The sequence below is a fragment of the Emydura macquarii genome, unplaced genomic scaffold (genome assembly GCF_026122565.2).
Source record: "Emydura macquarii macquarii isolate MOO-44397 ecotype Brisbane River unplaced genomic scaffold, CSIRO-AGI_Emac_v2 contig_383, whole genome shotgun sequence".
In the NCBI taxonomy this organism is placed as follows: Eukaryota; Metazoa; Chordata; order Testudines; family Chelidae; genus Emydura; species Emydura macquarii.
The window spans coordinates 675001-701296 of NW_027130520.1; the positions used below are offsets into that span (position 1 = coordinate 675001).

The 26296-nt window shown below is 37.1% G+C and overlaps 1 protein-coding gene across 2 annotated transcripts in view; it reads right to left on the minus strand.

Annotated features, from left to right (window-relative positions):
* The window catches only part of RUNX1T1 (RUNX1 partner transcriptional co-repressor 1), a 134338-nt gene that overhangs the window by 60120 nt on the left and 47922 nt on the right, over positions 1-26296 (minus strand). For both annotated transcript variants that reach the window (XM_067536356.1, XM_067536364.1), the window contains exons 3-4: positions 8529-8666; positions 3141-3382 (exon numbers count right to left, since the gene is read on the minus strand). In XM_067536356.1, the coding sequence (XP_067392457.1) occupies positions 3141-3382; positions 8529-8666 (380 nt within the window). The remainder of the gene's footprint in view (positions 1-3140; positions 3383-8528; positions 8667-26296) is intronic.

Consider the following 26296-nt stretch of genomic DNA (forward strand, 5'->3'; position numbering starts at 1 on the left):
GCCCTATGGCAACACAAACACAACTGTTAAATTTACAATGGTGCCAACAGTATTTTAATTCTCAGTAGAGGATTGAGAAGTAACAGGAGCATATTAACATATGTATTGTAGGTATATATAATTTACTTTTTAAAGACACTTATTCCTCACCAGTTGACAAATACATATAAAAATTACTAAATCATATCCAGGATGTGACTTAATATATTAGACAACCATATTTATTATCAATCAGCATAATTATTTACTAATTCCATTCACTTGTACCTGTGCAAACCTATGCAAGGCAGCTGTGAGTGCAGGGAAAATCACAAAGTTGCCATTGAGGGCATAATTTGAGGACAGTGGTTTGCACAGGTCAAGCAGAATATGCAGGTCTCTGTTATAGGTGGTGAGGTTTACAAAGGAAAGGTCGCAGCTAGATTCCCAGAGCTGAGAAAAAGGGACTATTTATAAATAGAGGAGCACAGCTGATAAGGAAATCATTGAGAAACAGTAACATGGAACCGCACAAAGCCACCCTTAGGGTTCCATTTTTCAAAGCAGAATCACATAAGCCTAAAATTGAAGCTGTAGTTGCTAAGTGTAGAGAACTGTCACTTTCAAGCACAAATACACCAGATGCTCATTACATGTTGCAGACTTTGACTCCACTGTTGTTGTCAGTCACTTCAGCCCATGCAAGACAGTTTCTCTGGAGCACAGCTAAGCCCAATCCTACATTTTCACTGAAGTCAATCGGAGTGCAACCAAATGCACAGTAGGGCACTTGAAAGTTATGGAAACATAACATTTAGTTACACTGTCTAAGGTGCACTTTTAGTTCGTAGTTGTTGTTGGATTGTTTGTTTGTCATGGTACTGACCAGGTTTATTTAGTATTGTATAGAAACATATAGTGAAGTGTGACATCTGTGTCCTGATATTCAGTGGTGATAGCTCTCCAGGCTCCAAATGAACTCAGTGGCAACATCTGGAAATCGGGCCACAAATTTTATTTTCTAGTTTATCATAGACTCACAGACTATAAGGACTATTATGATCATTTAGTCTGACCTCCTGCACAACGCAGGACACAGAACCTCACCCAGCCACTCCTGTAATAGACCCCCAACCTATGACTGCGTTATTGAAGTCCTCAAATCATGGTTTAAAGACTTCAAGGTATAGAGAATCCATCAGCAAGTGACCCATGCCCCATGCTACAGAAAAAGGCAAAAAACCTCCAGGATCTCTACCAATCTGTCCTGGGGAAAAAGTCCTTTCTGACCCCAAATACAGCAATCAGCTAAACCTTGAGCATGTGGGCAAAACTCACCAGCCAGACACCCAGAATGAATTCTCTGTACTAACTCAGAACCCACCCCATCTAGCATCCCATCATAGGCCATTGGACATATTTACTGCTAGTAGCCGAAGATCAGTTAATTGCCAAATTGCCTGTCCCATCACGCTATCCCTTCCATAAACTTATCAAGCTCAGTCTTGAAGCCAAACAGGTTTTTTGCACCCACTGCTCCCCTTGGAAGGCTGCTCCAGAACTTCACTCCTCTGATGGTTAGAAACTTCATCTAATTTCAAGTCTAGCCTTCCTGATGGCCAGTTTATATCCATTTGTTCTTGTGTCCACATTACTGAACTTAAATAATTCCTCTCCCTCCCTTGTATTTATCCCTCTGATGTATTTATAGAGAGCAATCATATCTCCCTTCAGCCTTCTTTTGGTTAGGCTAAACAAGCCAAGCCCTGCTGAATGAGATAAATAGATGTACATGGGATGCAACACTGTCCACTAGGAAGGGTGCTTACAGGAAATAAGAAGAAACCTGGGTTCAATTTCTTGTGCAGTCACTGAATGGCAAATGATTATGAGCAAGTCATTTAACCTCTCTGCATTTTAGTTTCTCTGTCTGTAAATTGGGCAAATTATTTGAGATTTACCGATAAACAGCATTGCATAAAGTATTATTTCTACATACCAGGAATTCCATACAGCTACCATTATAAGTAACATGATATACGATTGCAATACACTGGCTTAGCAAGTTAAATCTTTCTTGCAGCTGGCCCCAGTGACTATGACCAGATCTACACTAGAAAAAGTTTGCTGGCAGAGCTATACCGGCAAATTCTTCTAGTGTATATTCATCTTATATTAGCAAAAATAATTTTGCTAGTATAGTAGGTCCTCTATTTTAAAAACTAATTGGGCATTGAGGAGCTCATAAAAATAAAAAATATCATAAAATTAAATATCTCAAAATTACTTTAGATATGGTGCATAAGTTGCAATATGGTGTAATGCACTGTCTTCTTGTCTTTCAAACAATGACAAAGCAAATTCCAATACACTGAATGCATGCTGACTTTTTTCTTCATCAACATCACTTTTGTTATACAATTTTTTTTCATCACTGGGAAAAATGGTTGGTATAACTGGCCACTCATAAGATTGGTGTTCATAAAATCGATGTTCTATTATATAGCTTATATAGATTCCGATGCAAAATAAATTATACTGTCAAAAGCATTTTATATTGGTATAATGGCTCTACATGAGAGCTTTTGCCAGTATAAAAATGTTTTTATTTATTTATTTATAATCACACCTCTAACTGACATTACTATATGGGCAAAAGTTTCTAATGGAGACACAGGGCATGTCTACACTTACCTCTGAGATTCAGCGGCAGTCAACTGGAGTTACGCAAGCTACGCAAAAAACTTGTGTAACTCCCGTCGACTTCTCTGCTTCTGTTCTGTGTGCCGTCTTCACTGCACTGCGCCACTTGAGAAGGTGGTCTTAATATGTCAATTTCTGGATCAACTGAGCAGGTCTTCACTGACCGCTCAGTCAATCCAGAGAAATCGATCTGACAGCGGCGAATTTGCCGCTGTCGGTGAAGATGTAGCCCTAGATTGAAACAGCCTACTACTTACTGACAGCTAGTGGAATTACTTCTACTAGCTCTAGTGGCAGGATCCAGGGAGGCAGTCCCAAGTTCAATGCTCCCAGAATAAACACAGTGCATGCTTGCATCCACTGTTTATTACACATCTTCTAATAAATCTTCCAAATTTTAAAGTTAAAACCTATTATGAACAAAAAAAGATAATATTTGGTCACTGTTATTTGCTTACCACAAGTCCTAGCACAAGAGTACGTACTCTCTCCCCAATCTCAGGTGAAATGTCATTGCCAAACTGCTGTAAAGTTGTAAGAAATCTCTTCAGTTTGCTGAGTTGCCTTGCTCCACAAGCTGGTGGTAACTGCTGATTAGCCAGTGAGGACGAAGAGGAAGATGATGGCCCATTGCTAAAGCCGTTAGGTGGAGATGGAGCTCCATTTAATGCTGTTGGTGAATGGCTAGTGCCATTGGTTACTGGTTAGAAAAAAATGGAAAGAAAATTTATAAGCTTAAAGTTTTCTGTGCTTCACCTCAAAATTGATTGTGTAACTCTGAACATATAAGGTAGGTAATATTTTGACTCCACTGGTATAATTAAAGATAATTAGTCTTTTGACAGAACAACTCTCCATAGTTCATGTAACTCTCACAGAAGCTGGTAATAAATGATGTCAGGATCTGGGACAGCACTAACCCCCATATGCACACATGCCAGATACCTGAAATGTTTTCAGACCAGAACAAACATCATTTGGAGGTCAGTCTTTTGTCATAGGTTTATATCAGTGTAACTTTAAAAAAAAATAAACTGCTCTTCTGGAAAGAGTGTACACATATTTAGTGGATGCTAAATTTATCTCTGAACATTTTAAATCATGTTTTGTACACACAACTGACAGTTGTGTTTTTAAAACAGGACTTTCAAGTTTTAACTTTATGCTACCCAATTAAAAGGCTATTTTCTCTCACACATATTTTGTAGCCACTAACATACAGAAAAAGGGATTTGTATAAAAAGGTACAACTGGGGCAATGTTCATTGTGAATTTATTATTAAGATTAGAGGCTTGTAGCTAAGTCACTAGAGTGGATCTTGGGAGCAGATATAGGTTTTCGTTCCTGGCTCTACCTCAGACTTCCTATGTGACCTTGAATTTAGCCTCTTCATGTCTCAGTTCTCCTTCTATAAAACAGATATGACAGTACTTCCCTACTTTACAGGGCTGTTGTGTGGATACATATATTAAATGATTGTGAAGTGTTTCGATTTTTTGGTAATGGGAGCTGTGTAAGTACCTTAGACATATATTATTATCATATTATTATTAAGACTAAAATAAGAGGCTGTAACTCACACGTATTTAAGAGACAAGGGGACCTGCTTTAGTGTTGCTATGCTAGCCTGTCTAGTTTTGATATTCCTATTCTCATTCTCCAGAAATGTGCCAAATTAAGGACATCTTTTCCCCCACACAGCCCTACACAGAAACAGAGTCATCCAAGCAGAGTGTAACTGCTGTGTGTTTCCTATTTTAATAGCCAGAGCAGCAGAATATGGGTTTTGGGGCAAGGGATGGTCCACATAGTTTTGGGCAGATGGGCCCAACTAGGTTACCCCACTTCTTGTGCAGATTACATTAGCATTTAAGCAACAGCCCTAGCAAAGGGTAGTCCAGAACAGCTGTGCCTGGAGGAGCACTAGATACTGCACCTGCCAGAGCACAATCTCTGGGTGAAGCTGTTTCTCACACACAGGAGTGAACGATGTGTTCCATGCAGTGCAGTGGAACAGACAGTGTGCCAGACATGCTCTATGGACCAGTGTAGTGGAGGAACGGGGTCATTAGTTGATTCTTCTGCTGTGCAGGGGCCACTCATATTCCAGCCTTTAACAACGACCTTGCTTTTTTTGCAGAATCAACAAACCCTCTAAGCCAACCAAAAACTGAATGAGGCCTGAATTTGGCTCCAGATATACCATAAAACATTCTTCCACAAATAAAAACTGGAGAATTGCCTACATGGGAGAATATCAAGTAACAAAGTGACAAGTGGCTGCTCACTGAAAACACTGAATAGACAGACTGGTGACACAGAGAGCTCACTACTCTCTACCTCAGTGGTTCTCAAACAGAGACACACCTACCACTGGGAGTATACAGTGGTCTTCCAGGAGGTGTTCAACTCATCTAGATCTGTTTTTCACAACCTGGGGGTTGTGACTTTCTGAGGGGGGGTCACGGGATAGGTTTAGGGTGGTCGCAAATGCAGGGCTGGCATTAGGGGGTGGAAAGCAAGGCAATTGCCCGGGGCCTCACGCCACAGGGGTCCAGCAAAGCTAAGTTAGATGCTTTAGCCGTGGGCGGTGAGGCTCGGGATTCAACCCTGTCCCCTAGTGTTACAGCTTCAGACAAGGCTCAAGTATCACACTGAAATGTAAGTACAATATTTATATTCCAATCTATTTATTTTGTGAAAATAAGCCATTTTTCAATAATAGTGTGCTCTGACACTTTTGTATTTTTGTGTCTGATTTTGTAAACAAGTAGTTTTTAAGTGAGGTGGAACATGGGGTACGCAAGACAACTTGGATTCCTGAAAGGAATACAGCAGTCTGGAAAGTTTGGGAACCACTGCTCTACATCACAAACATAACATTAACATTTTCTTAGACATTGGCCTCTCTCAGGCAATGCCCTATAAAAACGTGCCAGCCCTTCTGTTACTTAGAAATAGTGATTTATCCTTTCCCATAGCTACCCCTATTTCTTGATCACAACTCTTCTTTCATCCTATCTGAGGGCTGCCACTCTCACTACATTTCAGCAAATACCACAATTCTGTGGCATTTTCAAAGGGATTATTTACCACTCCCTCAATTTTTGTATCATCTGCAAACTTTATAAGTGATGATTTTATGATTTTTTCCAGGTCACTGATAAAAATGTTAAATAGTGTGGGACCAAGAACTGATCCCAGTGGGACTCCACTGGAAACACACCAGCTCAATGACAATGCCCTGTTTACAGTTACTTTTTGAGTCCTATCAGGTAGCCAGTTTTTAAACCATGTAATGTGTGCCATGTTCACTTTATTTTGTTCAAGTTTTTTAATCAAAATGTCGTGCAGCACCAAGTTGCTAAAGAATACAGTTCCTAGGTTGGGTAGCTCTTGCAGAGGTTCAGCACTTCCAGTGTGTGTGTGCTGAGTAGGGGAAGCAGGAACCAAACCCGGCAAAAGCAGAGAGGGGCTGGCCTAGGGAAGCCTCAGACAGCAGCCACAGCAGCTCCAAGCCATGCTTCTCTTAGTGCTGCATTGGGGTGGGCATCTGAATTAATAAAGTACATTAAACACATTAAAGATCATATGACACTCAGATACTATTGTGATGGGAGCCATATAAGCACCTAAGATAAAGTACGGTAAGTAAGGATCTAGAAAGGATGGGAGTGTGTCACACTCTCCAGCAGGACACTGGCCCAGAGGCCCTCTGCCTCCTCACTCAATACTCAGGGCTATATGTGGAGTCCAGATAGAAGGGGACAAGGGGCAGTGGACCAAGGGGAATGACTTAGAAGGCCCGGAGGAGCAGGGAGCACAGAACCTGGGGAAGGGACAGGAGAAGCAGGCAAATACTGTGTTCAGAAGAGGCAGTAGACAGCAACTGTCTGGGAAGCCTGAGAAAGTCCACAGGGAACAGGAAGCAGTAGAAGAGACCCTACGTTTTTGTGTACATTTTCCATTCAGAAACACACACACACACCAAGGGATAGGGGTTAGGAGTGGCACTTTCTGCAAAGAATTAAACAAATAATAAAGGAAGATATAGGCAATAAATAAATACATAAAACAAATGCAATTTTTGTTTTAAACCTTAAGTCAGTCCCATGATAGTCGAATTTACAGGTTGGCAAAAGTCTGTGTTGTTGATAAAACAGAATTTAATATTTGCAGTTTTCAACAAAACAGTGAACAAGCTAGTGTTTTGTGTTCTGAAAACACCAACCAGCCCAGAAACGTGTACACTTGGGCTGTGGTCATTCACATATTATTGGAAAACAGATCCTAGAACAAAACAAGCTGTTTGTATTGTAACTTGGCACTGTTATGAGTACATTCCAGATCTCTTGCAGGTTAAACACAGCCTTTAAAATCAGAGGTAGGCTTGATATAAACAGCATGAGGAAAACAAAGGAATCCCCTAGAATGCATTGGTTCACATAGATATTCAACAAACAAATTCTGCAAAACCTACAGATACTGATTAAAGCAAAACTATGTCCTCTTCTTCTTGTTACTGATAATAAAAAGTTTTATAGCATCCATAATTGTGCTTGGCATTTCACACAAGACACAAGTCACAGTTTTGATGAACTTACAATTTAATATTGCAATTCTGCTATTTAAAGAACATGCTTATCTTTAAATACATGAGTAATCCCTGGGTCTACTCACATGCTTAAAGTTAAGCAGTTGTATAAGTCTTTGCAGGATCAGTGTCTCTGGGTGAAATTGATGCCTGTATAGAGGGCCCATACAAGTTTATTCACCATTTATGTCACATGTAAATCCACCAAATAGGGCTTCCCTGTGATTTAAATGGTACAGAGGTCTTGCACTGACTGGCCTTTTGCACAGGGGTAAACTGCATATGGTAAATGGTGTACCTAACAAACAGCGAGGGGGCAAAGGACATGGGTTGCAGATATAACATAGTGCTGATACTGTGGGTAGGCATATGTATGCCTACATGGTTCAAAAGTGTTTAAATTTAAAATAACTGTAAACACACTTATTTTTACATTATTACAATGCAGTGTAAGAGACAAAAATATTTACTTTTAGAAATGGGGATAAGGAAATAGTGTTTTATGGATAATGACCCAGATAATGGACCAAATTTTGATCTCAGTTACACCGATATAAATGCAAAGGAATTCCACTGATGTCAATGCAGATTTTTTTCTCAGGTTAACAGAAACTGGAATCTGGTCCAAAGTGACTTAGGTAAATCAAATAGTCACATGCTAGGGATTTTCAGGTAAAATGTGACTGTTCAAGATAAAAAGGTATTTCAGCATCTTTAAACACAGTTCTGGAATGAATGTTAATGTAATTTCTGGTTAATGTTCATTAATTTATTATCAGAAAGAAGGAGAGGAGAAAGGGCATTTATCTTTGAATAACACTATCTTTCTCCCCTCCCTCTCCCCCCAAACACAGATTAATGACACTGCATTTATTCAAAGGGGAATGTGATTCCATTACCACCACGACAGAATTGGGTAAAAGCCCAGAAGAAAATCTCCATACTTTTCTATCAGGAATTGTATCATTGGAGCAAGAGTGCAGGGGAAGTTAACACTAACTATTCTTTCACAGTGCACCAAACCTATCAATAAATTAGGACACCTCTGAACTGACTGGCTTCATAGAGTAATATGTACTAATCTGTGGCGTTCTTAGTTTTGGTTAATGACTTTATTGCCATATAATGAATTGCCCCTTTAGTCGTGTCATATAGGGTTCCCTTCGCATCATTTGATTTTTTACATACAGGAAAAATCAAAGTCTCACATGCAAAAGAATATGAAAAAATTAAGAAAATAAGTCTAATTACACGTTGTGGGTGTGAATGAACTGGTTCTTGGAGCTCCTTGGGTAGTGGGAGGAGGTGGCATTGTTGGCGGCGTCAGCCTGGATTGTGTTTTCACATCCACAGGTGAGTCTGGCATTGTGGAATGCTTCTCAGTGCGATCTGTAACATACCACATGAACACACTATTTTATTTCTCCAAATACATCAGCTCTGAATAAAAAGCTTAACCATGAACTAAGCAGTTTCAGCATCTTCTATGGAAGATAAATACACTTATCTACTTCAGCTTGTTTTTTCAAGATTACATCATTGAAACTGCACTTAAAAAGGTGTAACACAGATGGTAGGACCTCATTTATAAACAGGGTCGTATTATCTTCTGCTTTTATTTTTGCATATGCAGATGCTACCTCAAAAACAGTATTGGAGCTGCAATAATGCCTCCTCACTTAAAGGCTTTAACATTAGCCAGACATTAGATGAAGAGGCAGAAAGGTAATAAATCCCCTTATGACAACTCTGGCAGAACTAAAACCTGAAACGCTTTTGTACAGGTGATTTGGACATAGCCAGCTCTCTTCATGACTGGTCTTCTCTGTAGCACCTGCTGCCCTCTCCATCTTTTGTCTTTGTAAATATAACGGATACCAGGGTTAATACAGCCTGTCTCCTGGCCAGGTTTACCACTCCACCTCCTGGTTCTTTTTTAAAATCAACAATCAATAAATAACATATGCCATATAATAAAAGATGTGTTTGGCTGACACAGTAGTCATGGATTTATACTAGTTTATTATTAATATAAAAAGCATTATCAGCTATTTCAGCTTATACCTTTAACATCAAGGACAATTGCAGGCATCCTCCAATTTCTGTAAATTTATAGAAACAAGAGGAAAAGGACTTAACAGTTCTCCTGATGCAAGATATTTGCCACTGAAACCACAAGATTTAACTTAATTTTACCAGCTTTTGCACCTAAATTCAAGAGGTATATTTGGGGGGAAAAAACTTAAAATCTGTATATCAAGAATGGACAAAACAAAGCAACACACCATTTACAAATGTAATGCCAAATTGTGATTGCCTTACTTACATCAGCAGTTCATTGAGACTTCTTGAGTAGGTAAGATGATCACATTTGCCCTTTAATGATCATTAGCTACTAATGTAACTTTTCCAAAGTTATTCCCCATGCATTTCCCTAATCTAGTCTTATTCATGTTTCCATTCATGTTCTCCAACTTGTCAGAGCAATACACTCTCAAAAGCAATGCATAAGGAGATGTAATTTTTTAAGTCAATGGTTAAAATACTTTGAGGTGGTGTTTCCCATAAACTTCACAACTCAGTTGCCACTCAAATTCTATTCCTTATTCATACTAAAAGAAAAACAATTGCAAAAAATATTTGTTCTTGAGAAGCTGAGACCTTCAAACTGTCACTACAAACCAAGATACAAGACACACACAAAAACATACATAAAATTATATACACATGTTATATTATATGTAGCATTACTATGTGTGTATTAAAGAGATATCAGTAATATATTTTTCAATAGAAATATTTTTAAAAGGACCCTTAGAAATAATTCCAAGCATTTAATTTATAAGGAACGTGTAATCCCAAAGCGTGTTGTTGTTCCAATCCTTATCTACTAAGAAACTACAGAAATATAATACAACCATATATTCTGCAAAGTTTTGCAGTTACAGAAGCTATATTCAACTTTTTCCTTTCTCTTTTTGAAAAAGATCAGTTTCTATAAAAAGAGTTAAGTTAGTTTTGTTCAGACTTTGGAAATAAAAATGAGAAGCTAGAACCATATGAGCGGAAGGGAAAATACTTTGTAATCACGGCAGTAAAGAATCTGCAGTGTTGGTCTGAGGTCAATAATCTCAGTAGAGTCCAAAAAGACTGGCTGAAATTCTAAGGCATCTACACAGCCTGGTAAAGTGTGGTAAGTCAGATAATGATGAGCTATTACGTTTTCCATACAAATCTCTCTCTCTAATGCTATGCTGAAACATTTAAACCAACAACTGTAACAAATAATTTATTTAAAATAAAAAACTTTGGAAATTAGCCTCAAAATGTTAATTCCTTCTTGAATTCATCTCACACTCACCTCAACCAACCTCAGCAACAAGGGAATAAATAGCTTTCAACTCATGTTGCAGCTGAGGGAAAGAAGCACAGCAGTGCGTACAGGCCTCCTAAATAAAGGCAAATATTTCTGCCATGCCAAGAAAGGAGAGAGAAAGGGAGGCTTGCCAGAGCTCGTTGGGAGATAACAGTGGGAATTGCTGGTCCATCTGGTTTTCATTCTGCTAACACTTACATTGAACTGTTAGAGAAGGCAGTCCAGGTACACAGATTTGAAGCATGTGGGAGCACAGACACAGCTAGGGAGAAAATGGAGGTGGGTGGAGGAAAGAGAGAAAGAAGTCAAACTCCACTAACATTCAGCTGCTCACACTGAGCAGGCACAGTCTATATTCTCCAGTTCAACTGTTGATAACTAAAAGCAATTCGGCCATCATGAACAATCACAACTTCTTTCCTCTTAACCCCAAGTCCACTTAGCTTTTGATCAGGTGTGAATTTTAGAACAATCCCCAGTCAGAGGGAAAATGAGCACATTTAAGAAAGCAGATTAAACAATTTATATTTTGTTATTTAAATGGACATTGTAGTTGTACTAATGTATTGTTTTTCTCCTCTAGTCTCAGATTTTTAATATATTATAACCTGTTCATGTAATGATCCAGGATTCCTTTTTAAATTATTTTTATTCACTGATGTATTATGTCCTTAAGCACCTAGATTTATCTCTAGTTACAGTATTAAGTATAACCCTTTGTTACCCGGAAATGCTTTCGCACCACCTCCTGAAAGGGACCCAGTGCTCCCCTCAAACACGTAAGGGGAGGGAGGGAACATGAAACGCTTCTAACAATGCCACAAGATTCACCTGGCAGACTTGAAACCTAGCAGACTTGAAACAATGCCACAAGATTCACCTGGCAGACCTCAAAGGGGTGCGGGTTGCAGGGCCAGAAAGGAAAGAGACTGTAAAGTTTGCTCTTCTACCTGGAAGGCACAGAATGACCACACAGATACTGAGCCATCCCAGGAGGATGGCCTTCTCCTATGTCCTTGTCTCAGGAACTCCTTCCTCTTCTGACACAAAAGCTCCTCCAGGAGCTATGTTGCTGTTGCCACCACCATTAACTCCTGATCCTGAGCTGTAGATTTGCAAACCTGTGAGGTAGGGTTGCCAGGTGTCTGGTTTTTTACCAGAAAGTCTGATTGAAAGGGGACCTGAACCGTGACCAGACACCAAAAGTCCAGTTCCTCCAGGGCAGTGGGGGAGAGGAGGTGCTGGGTCATCAACCCATTCCTGCCTGTGCTAAACTGAGGCCACCTCCCACCTGCATCTCATGGGCAGCCAGGCTCTGCATCAGGGGCTGCAGCTCCTGTCCCAGCCCCAGAGCAGAGGAGCTCAGCTAGGGAGTGGGGGATCATGCAACGAAGAAAAGGGGAGGGGAAGAGCAGTGAGCCATGGGAGAAGGGAGGAAGGTAGAGGAGTAAGTGGGGGCGGGGCCTGGCAGAGGAGGTGGAGCAGAGGTGAAGCCTTGAGGGAAGAGGCAGGGCAGGGGTAGGGCCTTAGGGAAAGAGGCGGAGCAGGGTCAGGGCCTGGGAAGATATTGAGCAGGGGGCAGGGACTTGGGAGGAAGGGGCAGAGCTTCAGGGGAGGAGGGAAGGTTCTGACACTCCTACTGTAGTGTCCGGTTTTCAGGAATTAGAAAGTTGGCAACCCTGAGGAATTTGTTCAGTCTTCAAAATTCAGCATACAGCAGCTACTTCCCAATTCTACTTAACCACCCACAAACTTGCAGAGCCCCGACTACTCTGATTTCACACACAGGGACTCCTAGAAGAAGATAAAGGAGTAGAGAGGTGGGGAGGAGAAGAAGAATGCTGAAAATCCACCGCTTATACAATGTTGTGATTCTAATGAGACTTGCAATATTTGTTGTTTTTTTGATAAAGCCCCAGCTTCTGGAGTCATATAATTATTACATGCAAATATTTTCTGTTCTTTTTGTAAATGAACAATGAAACACGATTGACCCTCATAGTTGCAAAGAAAAGCCTGAAAATGTGGACCCTAAAAGACGCAAAAATCAGAAGACAAATAAAAAGAAGCCAACATTTATTATTTTTAAAATTTCATGATTTGGGGGTACTGGCTTGTGCTTTTTGGATGCTTGGGGTTTGAAATACTGCCTATACAGTCTTCACACAAGTCCCATGTGAATTTTTTCCTCTCTGTACATATAAAGGGGAAGAAGAGCATCCAGTCCAAAGCCTAAAGAGGAAGACATGTTCACATAAGTACTGGTTTACAGGGATTCATGTGCATTTGCTCCATTTTCATTACATATGGGCTGATATACTGAGTTTCACTTGGAGTTCAAAAGAAATTTTAAAAAAAATTTAAAAAAGCCCCAGTCCAAACTGCTGAATTCCATGTGTTTCACGTGGTTTTGATGCAAAAGCATAAAACTAAACCCATGTCTGCAAACCTCAGTTTGTATACACCTAGGGTGAAATCTGAATTTGTAATTAAAACAGGTGAGTTTTGAAGAGCTTCTGGTCCATGATGGAAGCTTCACACAGCCCGTATGTTCACCGTCTCTCAAAATCTCACACATAATTTAAGAGTACAGTTCCAGTGGGTAAACATTTCTACTTTAGAATACTAATAAGCAGCCAAGGCTTTGGAATGGTTAGATAGCCCTAATCAAATGGGTCTTAAGCCCAGAGGTCCTCCACACTACGGGAAAAAGGAGACCATCTGCAATTCATTCTCAACTGTTCATTGCAATCAATTCAGGATGGAAATAGATGGTGAAATAATGGGCCAGTCCTAATCCATACACACAAACCTCTGGTGCAGTGACAGATTTAGGATAAATTCAGAAAATATGTTTCAAGTATGCAGAGATCTATTGCATTTGTTTTGGATTATATTAAAAAAACATTTTGAAACATACATTCTTGAATTTCTTTTACAGCAAAGAGCTAAGTGCTGTGATTTAACCACAGAAACTTTTTGCTCCATTTTAAATTAAAGAATGCTATAAAACCAACTTTAAATTATGACATTTCTTTGGTTCATTTTTTGGTTCAAGTAACTGTACTGTTTTTGTCATACATTCAGTGTTTATGATGGGAACTATTTTTACCACTGTTGGTAGCTGTTGATATTTACTATAAGCATAACCAGCCTTATAAAGTAAATATGGAAAAGAAACACAAAGAACCCCTCTCCCCCAAAAACACAAAACGTGTTCATGAGAGAGGAAGAGGGAAAGAGATGTGTATGTATTCAAATAGATTTACTTCACTTCCTGTATCCTAAATGATTTAGTCCATTTTTAAAACAAGGCGGTCTTTCATATATGGCAAAATTTCAGCACAAATGGCAGGCTTCCAAGTCTAATGCATCAAGGAAGGCTGATGTATGGAACAAAATATGGAATATATAAATATTTTACAGATACCATTTCAATAGCCAATTCAATGTCAAGCATTTCTAGAAGTGGTGTGTTTTCAATTTCCTTTTTTAAATGAAAAAACGTATGGTATAATACGCTGTGGCATTTATTTTACTTTTAGTTAGTGCAAACAGTTCCAGATGTATATTCAGGCATGAATGATTCTTAAAAGATGCTTTATATTGACTTTACCTAGTATTCCTGTGCCAACCCACAGAAAAATCAGTGTTAAAGGTTGCTGAATTAAACAAGTTTAAATTTCTACTGTCTAGTTTCCTTTAGAACTTAGCCTTAAACTAGCCAAAAGGAATGAACATAGCCCCACGCATGTAACAGAACAGAAAAATAAATTGAGCCAGATATATAAATTGAGCTCAAATACATCTAAAGGATTTTATACTGGTGATCATCACCATAGAATCCATATTAATACTATTGTTATGGTTTTGAGATTGAACAGCACATTAGTGACAAACAAAACAAGGGGACTGAGTCATAACAATGATGAATTGAGAGAGGAAAATCCAATTAAGTCCAGTGAAAAGTAATAATTATTTAGCAGTTACATAGCACTTTTCAGCCATACAGCTAGAACTTTACAAAGGTGGGTATCATTCTCCGTATTTTAATTACAGACAGATAAGCTAAGAAACACAGAAGACAGTTTGACTAGCCTAAGGCCACACATAGGAAGCAGTGTTAGTACTGGGAAGAGAACCCAGGACTCCTCACCTATCCCTTATCAACTACACTACAATGAAAGGAAAAAGAGAACAGAATGTTTGACATCAGTCCCTAGGAACTATATGAAGGTAGCTGTTCTACTGAGAAAAAGATTAAAGATAACAAATATGCAATGCAAAAAGGCCATTCCTCCCTTCCCCGCACCCACTACTTTTGGGAACTACTGGAAATCCCTCTGTGCAGCCACAGAACATGATGTAGTCAGCAGCATTGGAGTTTCTCCCTCCACAAAATTCTGTCAATGTGCCTCAAACTTGTTTAAGAGTGGCCATCTCTAAGACTGAAAGTGAGTCCAATCCAGTCTTCATTCCCATTCATTTCTTGGCCTCTCTACTGAAGCTTCCAAAAAGGATTCTGATGATCATGGAGGTATTTGTGCTGTGAACAAATGTCCTGAAAACCCCACCTCATTCACTCAGGCTACAACACTAATCAGATGTCCATAATTTTCTGGATCGGTCTCAACCAGATTCAAAATCTTGATCTAGAGGTGAAGGACTCTGAATCCAATTATGAATCCCCCTCAACAAGGATCTCAAAGTAGTAGTATTAAAGGTAAATCAAACTTTCAGGCACTATCCTTAGTCTGAAGAATAGTAAGCAGTCCTAGCTGGTATATTACTGTGGAATAGATACGCACACAAGACAACAGAGATGAAAGATATCAACTGGGTTTGCAAGATGACATAACTGATGGCATCTTCAGTATGATGTGCATGAAGTATGATGTGCATGAAGCTCCAACAAATATAGCAGGTTTTTCACAGTGCAATACAACAGCTTTGTGACAACCTTATCTCATTTTTTTCCAACTCAAATAATTGAGGCTTTAATCATCCTCTACACATCATCAGCTATTCTTGGAAATAAATGGAAGTGCATCTATTCTATCCATTTCTGCCTAGTTCTTTCGTCTTCTTCATATAAACTCTCCTTCTGAGATTGTCCTGAAATTATCACAGACACCACGTTATCAGACTATTTCTTTAGCACATCTAAATCCAGGCACTGAAAATAATGTATCCAACACTGTGTTGCATGAATTTACAAGGCTTTTGTGATATTATCCCTAACTGGATTATATATGCAAGGTGAATACCAGCATGTGCTTTGTAAACATCAACTGATCACTCATTATCATGACAACCAACAATGCAGATATAGAGCATGTCTTCTAGTCTGGTTTCTGGGACTAGTGTCTGCTTCTAATGGGCATAGGTTGCATATCTTTAAGGAATCAGAGGTGTATCACCCGTCACCCCTCCAATGAGAAAAGAAGAGTGTCCAGGCTTATGATCTGATCCAATTGTTCTACATCCAGAGTTGAAACAAAAACTTGATGCCTTTGCTCTGACAGAGTACAGATATTTTGAATGCAAATTCCTAAAAGAAATATGCATAACGTATGATTTTATTTAGAGAAGTGTTTATTTTATATTTTATTTATTTTAAGTGTTGTTTTGCTAAGCTATTTAACTTTGAAAACTCAGTTCATTTTTAGTCACTTTTGGATTGTAATTTTGTCAGATTTATATATTTCCTGATATATCTTCTCTTCCCTTGCCTTGTGGTTTCTATTGTTAAAGTCCAAAACAATAATTGGGTTGGGGAGGGTATAGTCTAAATCTAGATCAGCCATCAACAAAACATTCTTCAGTGGGAACTTAAGGAGATAACCTTTAGCCCTCAGAGAGCTCTGCAAGAAAAATAAGGGTCAAAATGAGGCAGCGGCTCTAGTTCTTATTAAACCATTTAAAAATAAAATCCACCAATTCCCCTGTCAAGGCTGATTGGACTGTATTGGATGTGATGACAATACATATTCATTTTAAATACCCAGTGATCTTGGCAGTTAAGCATTATCAAAATTTTTATAAATATATGAGTATGCAACTAAGGCAATTAATAAGCAAAATGTTCTCCCAAATCTGTAGTCTAAATGCTATTATCCTAACCCTCCACTATGTTTCCTGAGTCTTTTCCTACTTTTTTTTTTTTGCTTACAAGCCAACACACTACAATTGTATAGAGTAAAGAGACTATACATATGGGAGCTCAGGATTGGATTCTTCAACTCACCCCCACCCTGCAACAGCCAACACAGAGGTGCTCGCTCCCCAGCCACTTCTACAAATTATGAAAAGGAGCAGCACACATGAAAATCCCTCCAAATTGGTGAACAATCCTCCTAGCCCTTTACTCCTGTGCAGAGAGCCACTGGAGGGGTTTGGGGTTGTGGCTTTGAAAGGACTGTCCACTTCACAGTATTTTACTTGCTTTTTTGTCCTGGGATGCCCACCAGGCAGGTGTGGTAATGGTGGAGGATCTGTCCCAAGAAGGTTCATTTATAATACTTGGAAGCTATAGAAGAAACTGAATACATATCTAAAAACTCCAGTCTCACTAAAAACAAATAAATGCAGTTTGTACACACCCACACCCACACACCATATATTACATAGTATGCGTATGATGACTGGAGGCGGTTGAAAAACTATGAAAGATGTTCAAGAATTCTTTTCCTTTCTCCCCTGCCCCCAACAAAATTTCTTGACTAGATCTGCTAAAGGCATCTTTAAAAAAAAACAACAGGTTTTTTTAATCCATAGAATTAAATTTACGAGAATCAATATTAATAGTAATAAATAATGAGTAAACCTGTGATACATGGTTGAATGTTTGAAGTGAAATACAAATGAATACCACTAATTTATGTTAAAAATAAAACATAATGCACAATTGTGCTCAGCTCAGAAGAGTTAACACAGAACCTATAGTAATATTATTTCCCGCCAAAAAACTAGAATTCCAGTCTTACATGTAAACAACTCCAGATTAGAAAATCTTTCTATTATCTTATTTTATTTACATGCAAAGCAAAATTAGCCATTAAATTAACCTGAAAGTATAAATTAAACTATTATCCATTTAGAAGGCATCATTTATATTTTTATACAGCACTATACAGGTGCTCTAATCTTATTAACAATCATAACAGAAAAAAAAACATGCTGATGGTCAACTGAAAGAAAGAGGTATGGAGTAGTGTAAAGAAGATAGATATGTACACCACAGCTTTTTATACTGAACATTTTCCATAAGTTTTATGGAAAGTTTCCCTAATTTATGTGCACATAGAATGTGATCCTGTGAAGATAATGAATGGCCTCAAGACTCATTGCACTCAGTGGGATTTTAGGATGCTCAGAACCTTTCAGGCGTAGGCTCCAATTCCCCATTGTACCCAGTTATGTAGTTTTTACCCATTAAAACATAATTTTCAGAATAAATAACCCTGGAGATTGAAATCCTCTCTGTTGTGTTCACAGAAATGGTATTCTCCATTCAGAATGTCAAGAAGGGTGCCAATATTGCTAGGTCACATGTCCATGAGAAGCAATTGTTTTATTTCAGATAGGCTAATGAACTCCTATTGTTACTATCTGACTTACATTACCAGTCTGAGATACATCTGAACCAATGACATGAAGATGAACAATTCAGTACCTTATTGCCATACTACGCATTTTAATTAAATCATATTCTTCTCCTTCCCTCTTTACAGTATTATACTGAAAATCAGTATAAATGAAATGTAACACAATGGTAGAGAAACATGTGCATTATATGAAATAAGTTTAAGCAAACCTGATAATGCTGATTAACATACCTTGGAAGAATATTATTGAAAATTGTCAGATGGTGGCATTAAAGAAAAGAGAACTTGTATAATTAATTGATTATACAGACAGAGGTTTTTTAAAATGCTCATTGTTAGTTGTGAGTCCATTTTTTCTAGATGCTACAAGTCCCTAGTAAAATTTGTTCACACTGTTAGGGTGTGATCCAATGCCCATTAAAATCAATGGAAAAATCTCATCAGTGAGCTTTGGACAACGCTTAGACGCTCCAACTGAATTGTTTCTTAGATGCAAAGCTACTGCTTGCAGATGATATACTCACAAGCAAATACAAACATTATACAATATCAAAACATATATATATATATATATATTTTGGCTTGGAAGGATAAGATTTTTATCAGTAAATGTTGATAAAACTTACTTGACTGCACACACATAAACTGATAAAAAAAACTTATTCCATCAATAATAATCAAAATTTACAGTTCGGCAAAGTAACAAAAATGCTGCTTGAGAAATTATTAGAGTTTGAGTTAAGAATATTTACTTTGTATATTTTGACATATAATGTTGGCAATTTGTTTTTTAATGGTTATAAAACTTTAACTTTTTCAATCATGTATACTTTTATTAAATAATTATTGTCTTAATTTCCCGCAACTTTGAAAATCTAAATCAATCAAAATAAAAAATACTTTAAAATAAACATTGGTATTATCCACTGATATTATAAAAAATGAAAATTGAATTCTGCCAAGCCAATGGGTAGAATTGTTCCCTCTTGTATATTTCTCATGTTACAAGTTTCCATTTATGAAATATATTTAAACAATTCTTTACTGAAGCAAAACAGGTATGTTAATAACCTCAAGGATGTTATTTTCAAGACTACAGGTCAAATGTATGCGGAGGACATGTGAATTTTCACAGCATACGGAGCATTAAATCTGTTTTTCATAAAGATGGCATGTACACAAAATCTTACCATATTACCCAGGGTTAAGTGTATTCACATTAAACACTCAAAGTTCAAATGCATCAGATTTCTTTTCTTTGCCAATATTTCCCTTGCATTTGTACCACTGAGTGGTTTCTCTCTGGTTGCTGAGTTTTAGCCCTGCAGTTTCCCATCATTTAACACTTTTCCATCAATGCAATTGTAAATTAAACCTTATAACTTTTCTAAAGCAACTTTAAAATATTTCATATGTACAAAATCAAATGAGTAAAAAATCTCAGATTCGGTTTCTGAAGCTATAAAAGGTTTAGTAATTTAATATTGAGAGTTGTGGATTGATATATTGCAATAGCAGTTTAGCTAGTTTGATGAAGATCCTCCTGATTTTCAGAATATTTGCTCTATTTTTCTGCAGATCTTTGATATTGTTGTTTTGGTTTTTTAAATTGATTTAATTTAAATCTATTTTCCCATATTATAAGCAAGCTCTGTGTACACTGCTAGTATTTGTTAACCATTGCCATGCTAACCATGAGATTATCACATTTCTGTCTAGACTTTACTTAGAATGAAAGATCTCTTTGGTAACTGTTGGTGAATGCTGACTTTTTAATGACTTCAGCCATGTGTTCTGAGATATGTTAACATCATCTTTAGCCAACGCAAAATTTAATTTTTATTTTTTATAATTTTGACAGATAATATCGATGTTTATTTTAAGCAATTTAATTTCTATACATTTAAATTTTCACAGTTGTGAGACATTATGGTGGGGTCAAACAATAGGAGGTTTGTATAATAATTATTTAATAGCAGTAGACACTAAGTTTCAAAAGATTAAATCTTTAAAACAGTTAAACACAAATGGTCAATGTCACATGTCAAAATATACAAAGTAAATATCCTTAAATCAAACTCCAATAAGTTCTCAAGCAGCATTTTTCTTACTTTGCCTTTCTGTAAATGTTGATGATTATTTATGGAAATATTTTTTCATTGATTTCTGTGTGTGTGTATGGTGAAATTGATGTTTAACTACATTTACTGATAAAAAAGTAATCCTTTCACAAACCTAACTATCAGGGATATAGCTTAGGTTACACAATAAATATTTTCCACCAATAACAATCGGTTAATGCTAATTCTAAAGATAATTTTATTAACTAAATGTCAAAAATATTAATTTAAATGAAATTATAAAATATAAGGGCAGACACTATTTCCACTAGGCTAAGACAACTTTGGCTAATAGCCATAGGAACAGAAATGAAATTATTTTTGGTCACCATAGGGAACCTCTACTGTTTTATGAATGCACTGGAAAACCCCATTTACAATACTGAGAAATACAAGGAATGAAATAAAATCCAGAAAGTAAAGGGAAGTGACATCAAACAAAGTTCTTTCCCATGATATATGATGATATGAAAGTTAGTTCACAAGTATGTAATATGAAAAAAAAATATGATAGTAGGTGTTTGTATAGGTATATATATATACCTACACAAAGTGTATTTAACTTCAGTAGTATCAAAACAATAAGAGTTTTTCTGAGTAAGAACATTTTTTCATAAAAATAACAACAAAAAAAAAAAAAAAAAAAAAAAACCCACCTCCTAGCATACGGTTTTAGTCATTATTGTCTGCAACAACAGTTACAGTGCTTGATACACAAAGACAACAGTGAACTTTATGGCTAGGTACTTTAAAAAATACACACACACTTGGCTTAGAGGCCTTTCCTCATATTAAACTTTCAAAAAGTAAATAGTTTCATATCTTAGAAAAAGAGTATACATTACATCAATCTTCTGTATGACTAGGGCCAGAAAGATCATGTTCAGATGAAAACAAAAGCAGAGTATACGGGTCCTATATGCAAAGTGAATCGTGAATATGATACAGTTACAGCGACAGAAAATTACAAAATAATATCACTTATATTTACTAATGCTGTTTTCTGCTGCTTTGCACACACAAGAAAAAAAATTGAGAAAATTGTAACAGCCACTACCAGTGAAGGAAGATCAGCTGAGTTAACCTCATAGGGACCTGGAAAGAGAAAAGAAGATGGGGCAACTCAGTTGAAGATCAGGTGGTCTTCTTGGAAATCCTTCTGGTATTAAACACAAGATAAGAAAGGGAAAGTCCAATACTGGAGAGCATTCAGTGATGCAGAGAAAAGAAATTTCAGTTCTCTGAGTTTTATGATGTGATCTTTTTGATGGTTTCCCCTAAATAGAAGCGGTACTGACCTACTGGATTGAAGACTCACATTACATGTCTGGTTTTCAACAAGGTAGAAAACAGGGAGAAGAGGAGCTTTTGCCTAACTCAAGCAGTCATGCAGGAGAAATCCAAAATTATGAAACAAAAAGAGTGAAGATTAAGAGTACCTAAACCAAAAACACAAATATTTGTGCACACGTGAATTCATAGGCATTATCTGCATGTGTAATTACTAAAACTGAGTAAATTACTGCAGTAATTGTGCATACAAATAACCTGTTAAAAACGTAACACGTAATTTCTAAAGGCAGTTACAAGACCCAGCCTATGTAGGATAAATTATTTTGCACAATGCTACCAATCTATCCCATAAGGTACTTAAATGGCCTGTAGTGAAAAATGCATGATAATAGGAAACAAATATGAACTAGAAGTGTTATTTAAAATTAGATTTTATGACTTAGTGAACATAATTGAATATGGTGGGGTGATTCTCAAAACTGGAATGTTAATCCAGAAGCAAACAATCTGTACAGAGCTAGGAGGAGGAGAGGTGAGATAAGAAGTGGTGTTTTACTTTCTAGTCTTCACAATACCAGGAAGTAGAGTTGGACAATGGTGAAAAAATTTGGGGGGTTAGGATGCAAGCAATGAAAAACGTAGTAGAAATGACAGTGACTATTTGCTATAGATCACCAGGACTGAACAGTGGGGTGGAAGGAGAGAGAGAGAAAGATAGGAAGAGAGAGAGAGGGAGACAGCAAGAGAGAGAAACATACAGGATGCACAGAGATATCTGGATCAAATCATGGGTTACTCAAAAATCGCAGGATAATCATCATTACGGAGTTTCTAAATACCCAGACACCTATTCATTAATATATATAGCCCAACACATGTTAAAGGTTCCTAAATTACATATTAGAAAGTTTTATGAATCAAAAAGTAGAAACTCCGACTGTAGAATCCATCATAAATCTGATTCTAAACAATCAAGAGGGACTGACAGAGTGTGAAAATGACAGGGATGCTTGAACCAGTGACCGTGAGCTACTTTGATTAGTTAGAGTAGATTCAAAGATCACAGCAGTATAAGGATAGTACATTTCACAAAAAGAACATTTTAGGATTGAAAAATATCTAATGAGCGAGATCTAATGGAAGGAAGTATTAAAATACACTACTATAAAAGGCGGCTTGTGAATGCTAAAGGAAACCAAGTTACCGAAGACTATATTTACCGTGGAATAGAAGCAAGGAATAAGATGAAGGCAATATAGGTCAAAGAGTAGAAATTTATGGTTGTTAAAAACAAAAAAAAGACCACCACTCTGACTGTAAATGATTTGGGGCTTAGGAGTGGGGAAGGAGACAACCAAATATGACAACACATTCATTTAAACTCTTAGGGAAAATGTAAGAGCAGAATTAGTTAATGATAACCAGAGAGGCCAAAGGATAGAAGAAAGACTTTTGTAAATACCTATGGTGTGAAAGAAATACAAAACAGAATATCCATCATTACATGAAATGAATTAAATTCATAGTGACTCCTGATAATTCAAAAATGGCTGATATATTGAAACAGTTTGCATTTCAATATAGCACAGTTTAAAGACTGTATTTAAGTTACATGATGCTCTGCATCATGTTATGTATGCCATTCTTGAACTGCCTAGTAAAATAGTATTTAGCTGGTGATTATTTATTTAATGGTTTTGTTGGTTTCTTTTTTAATTTCTGTCATTTGCAGGGCTGCATCTAGCAAGAGTTCCTCCAAAGCCTTCAACCAGTCACTTCAAAAAATATGCAGCTGTAAAGGGCCCAGATGGAGTTTACTCTGGGTTTGTAACCAGAGCAAAATAATAAATCTTTGTAATGGAAATTCAGCTGCTTCATTTTTAACTCTGATTTTTTTTCTTCCTTTTACAATCTAGCTAGAGTACAGCTGTAATAAATGTGACTCCTCTCACAAGATGTGCAGATGTTAACAGTTCTGTAGGACATCAAGAAACATTTCAAGCATCTTGTAAGTGCTGACTAAACTTGCTTGAATTACCCACACTACCTCCTCTACATTCCTATTCAGTAACATTACCCTTCCTGAATGTTATAAGAAAAAAAATAATGAATGCTTAAATCAACACACTAATACCTAGGTCTAAATGTGTTATCAATAAACACTTAAATCACTAGACAACAGTCAGATTTTGAATCAAAAGGAGTCAATCTATTTCTTGCCAATGTGCCTAATGCATCCATCATTTCTTATTTAAGTAAGAGCAGCTAAAAGATTGTCAAAGAATAAAATTTTTAAAAAGCCAAGACTGGGTATATTTGAAAGAAAGGATCATGAACAAAAGAAAATTGCAACTGTTTCCTCTCTAGAGATCAAATGGATTAATTAGTGACTAGAGCTAGTAACTCAAAATGAATATTATGTAGCCATTGTTCCTTAAGTTATATAAGCGTGAATAGTATTGAAATTATATACTTTAAAAATTCACCACGGCCTCAAACCGCAACTGACTCTGCATGGCAGCAGGAGTCCAGCTGTGCAGGACTGATTAGAGGCATCGGACCGCTAAACAGGATTGCTTTGTCTAGTTTGTTTTAGCAAAGATTTTTCAATATTTTTCAATATTTTCCCTCCTCACGTTCCCACCAACATGTAGTAAACTTGGTTTCCTAATCTGAGGTGGGATTTCAAAAGTATCTAGAGTAATTTAGGCGCACAAGTCCCTATGAAAGTCAATGGCACCTGTGCTCGTAAGTCATTTGATACCTTTGAAAATCCCACTCTCAAAAATCCAACCTGGGTAGGCCGCTTAGCACCATCAAATCACACTGAGGTGAAAGTGCACAGCAAGTTTTGACCATTAAAAAAATATTCAAATGATGACTCAAGGCCATTTATTTGTAGTTTCTGGAAAGTGCATTTTTTCATGAGAGGTGCACTTGAAGGCCCCAAACTTGAAAACACACGTATGCTTATGTTCAATGGAACGACTTATATGAGTGAAGCTTAAGCACATGCATAAGTGTTTGTAGGATCATGGTCTTAGTTTTGATGTTCAAAAAATGTGTATAAACAATTTCTAAAGCATCATTTTTAGATGGTCTCCAATCTTAATCAGAATATATATCAGCGTATGCATGGAGTTTAAATCCTTAAAGAGAAGAGAGAGGGGAGAAAGAAATGATGAGTGTATCCTATTTCCTGCAAAACTTAAATACAACAGCCTGAATCCTGCAAAGACTTGCGCACCTACTTCACCTTATACATGTAACTTTTATAGAACTAATATGTAAAGCTAAGCAGAATCAGGGCTTAACTGATTTAACAAGGAATGAACTGTGTAGTGCTAGATTGAAAACTAGAATTGGGGGGAGGGACATTTGGTTTTTTTGTTTGTTTAATGTTAATGATAAGTATAACACAGAAGGCTTAGGATTTAAAATAAAATGGCAACATGCTCTTTCAAAATGCTTCATGAAATCACTCAGAATAATTCATCTAACTCCTCAGTGACATGGTTTGACAAAAATATAAAAATAGCTTTAAAAAATTATAAATAAAAAAGAGACCATAGTCTGTTGTTGAGAAGCTGTGTTATTCGCTAGCCTACACACTCAACCTGCTTTTAAACCTCCTCAGTAACAACAAGTCTCTTACTGCTGTTATTCCTTAGAACAGACATGCTCAGTTCAGTCATGCCTTAGAAGGCATAAACATAATTAAAATTCAAAGGCAGCTCTGAGAAAGAGGACGCCTCAATTGGTATGCAAGTGGTGCTTTCTCGCCCTGAATACATTATGAACTTGCAACATGCTAATATGCCATGCTATCATAAGCACCAGATGGAACAGTAGGCAGTATACGTCCCATCAAACCTCAGGAAGATGTATTAATGTTCCTGCTCTTTTTTTTTTTTTTTTTAACTGCAATCCTTCAGCTGTGTCCCTAGGCTTGTACGTTTCTTAGCATCAGTCACCTGCTCCTAAAGCACAGTTCTCCAGGGTTGCCTCATCTTCACCAGGTGGTGCCAAACATCCTTTCAATCTATTTTATCACGTAAGGTAAAGGCCACAAGACATGTCAGGCTGTGCTTATTGAAGGGGACCAAGTACAAAAGGTAACATCATGAGATAAATGATAGATGAAGATAAAAGACTTCAGATTTAAAGCTAGCACAACTGTTTTAAATTGTGCATAAATAGTGCAGCATATATTTTTCCTCCTTCCCTCCCAAATAAGTATTATTTGTGAATGAAGAAATGGAGGGGTGGGACTTTTCTTTATAACTAAGTAAAACACATAGACTTGAACCAAAACCACGAAGCTGAATTCTTACTTTCTACTATCCTCGAAAACCATTTTGGAAAAGGCCTATAGAATTTAACAGAAAAGGATATCCTCACAATAGCTGGATTTTTTCAACCATCCAATAGAATTTAATAGATATCACTATTATGGAATTTACAGGATGGGTAAAAAATACTGTAGGAAGGATATTCTCTATTATGTTCTATATATGTTTTGAGTTCCTAATATGTGGCTTGGACCTTTAGCTACTTAAATTATAAAACAAATACAAACAACACTGTTAGGCCGCTTTGCATCATTGATGAATTCAGTCCCAA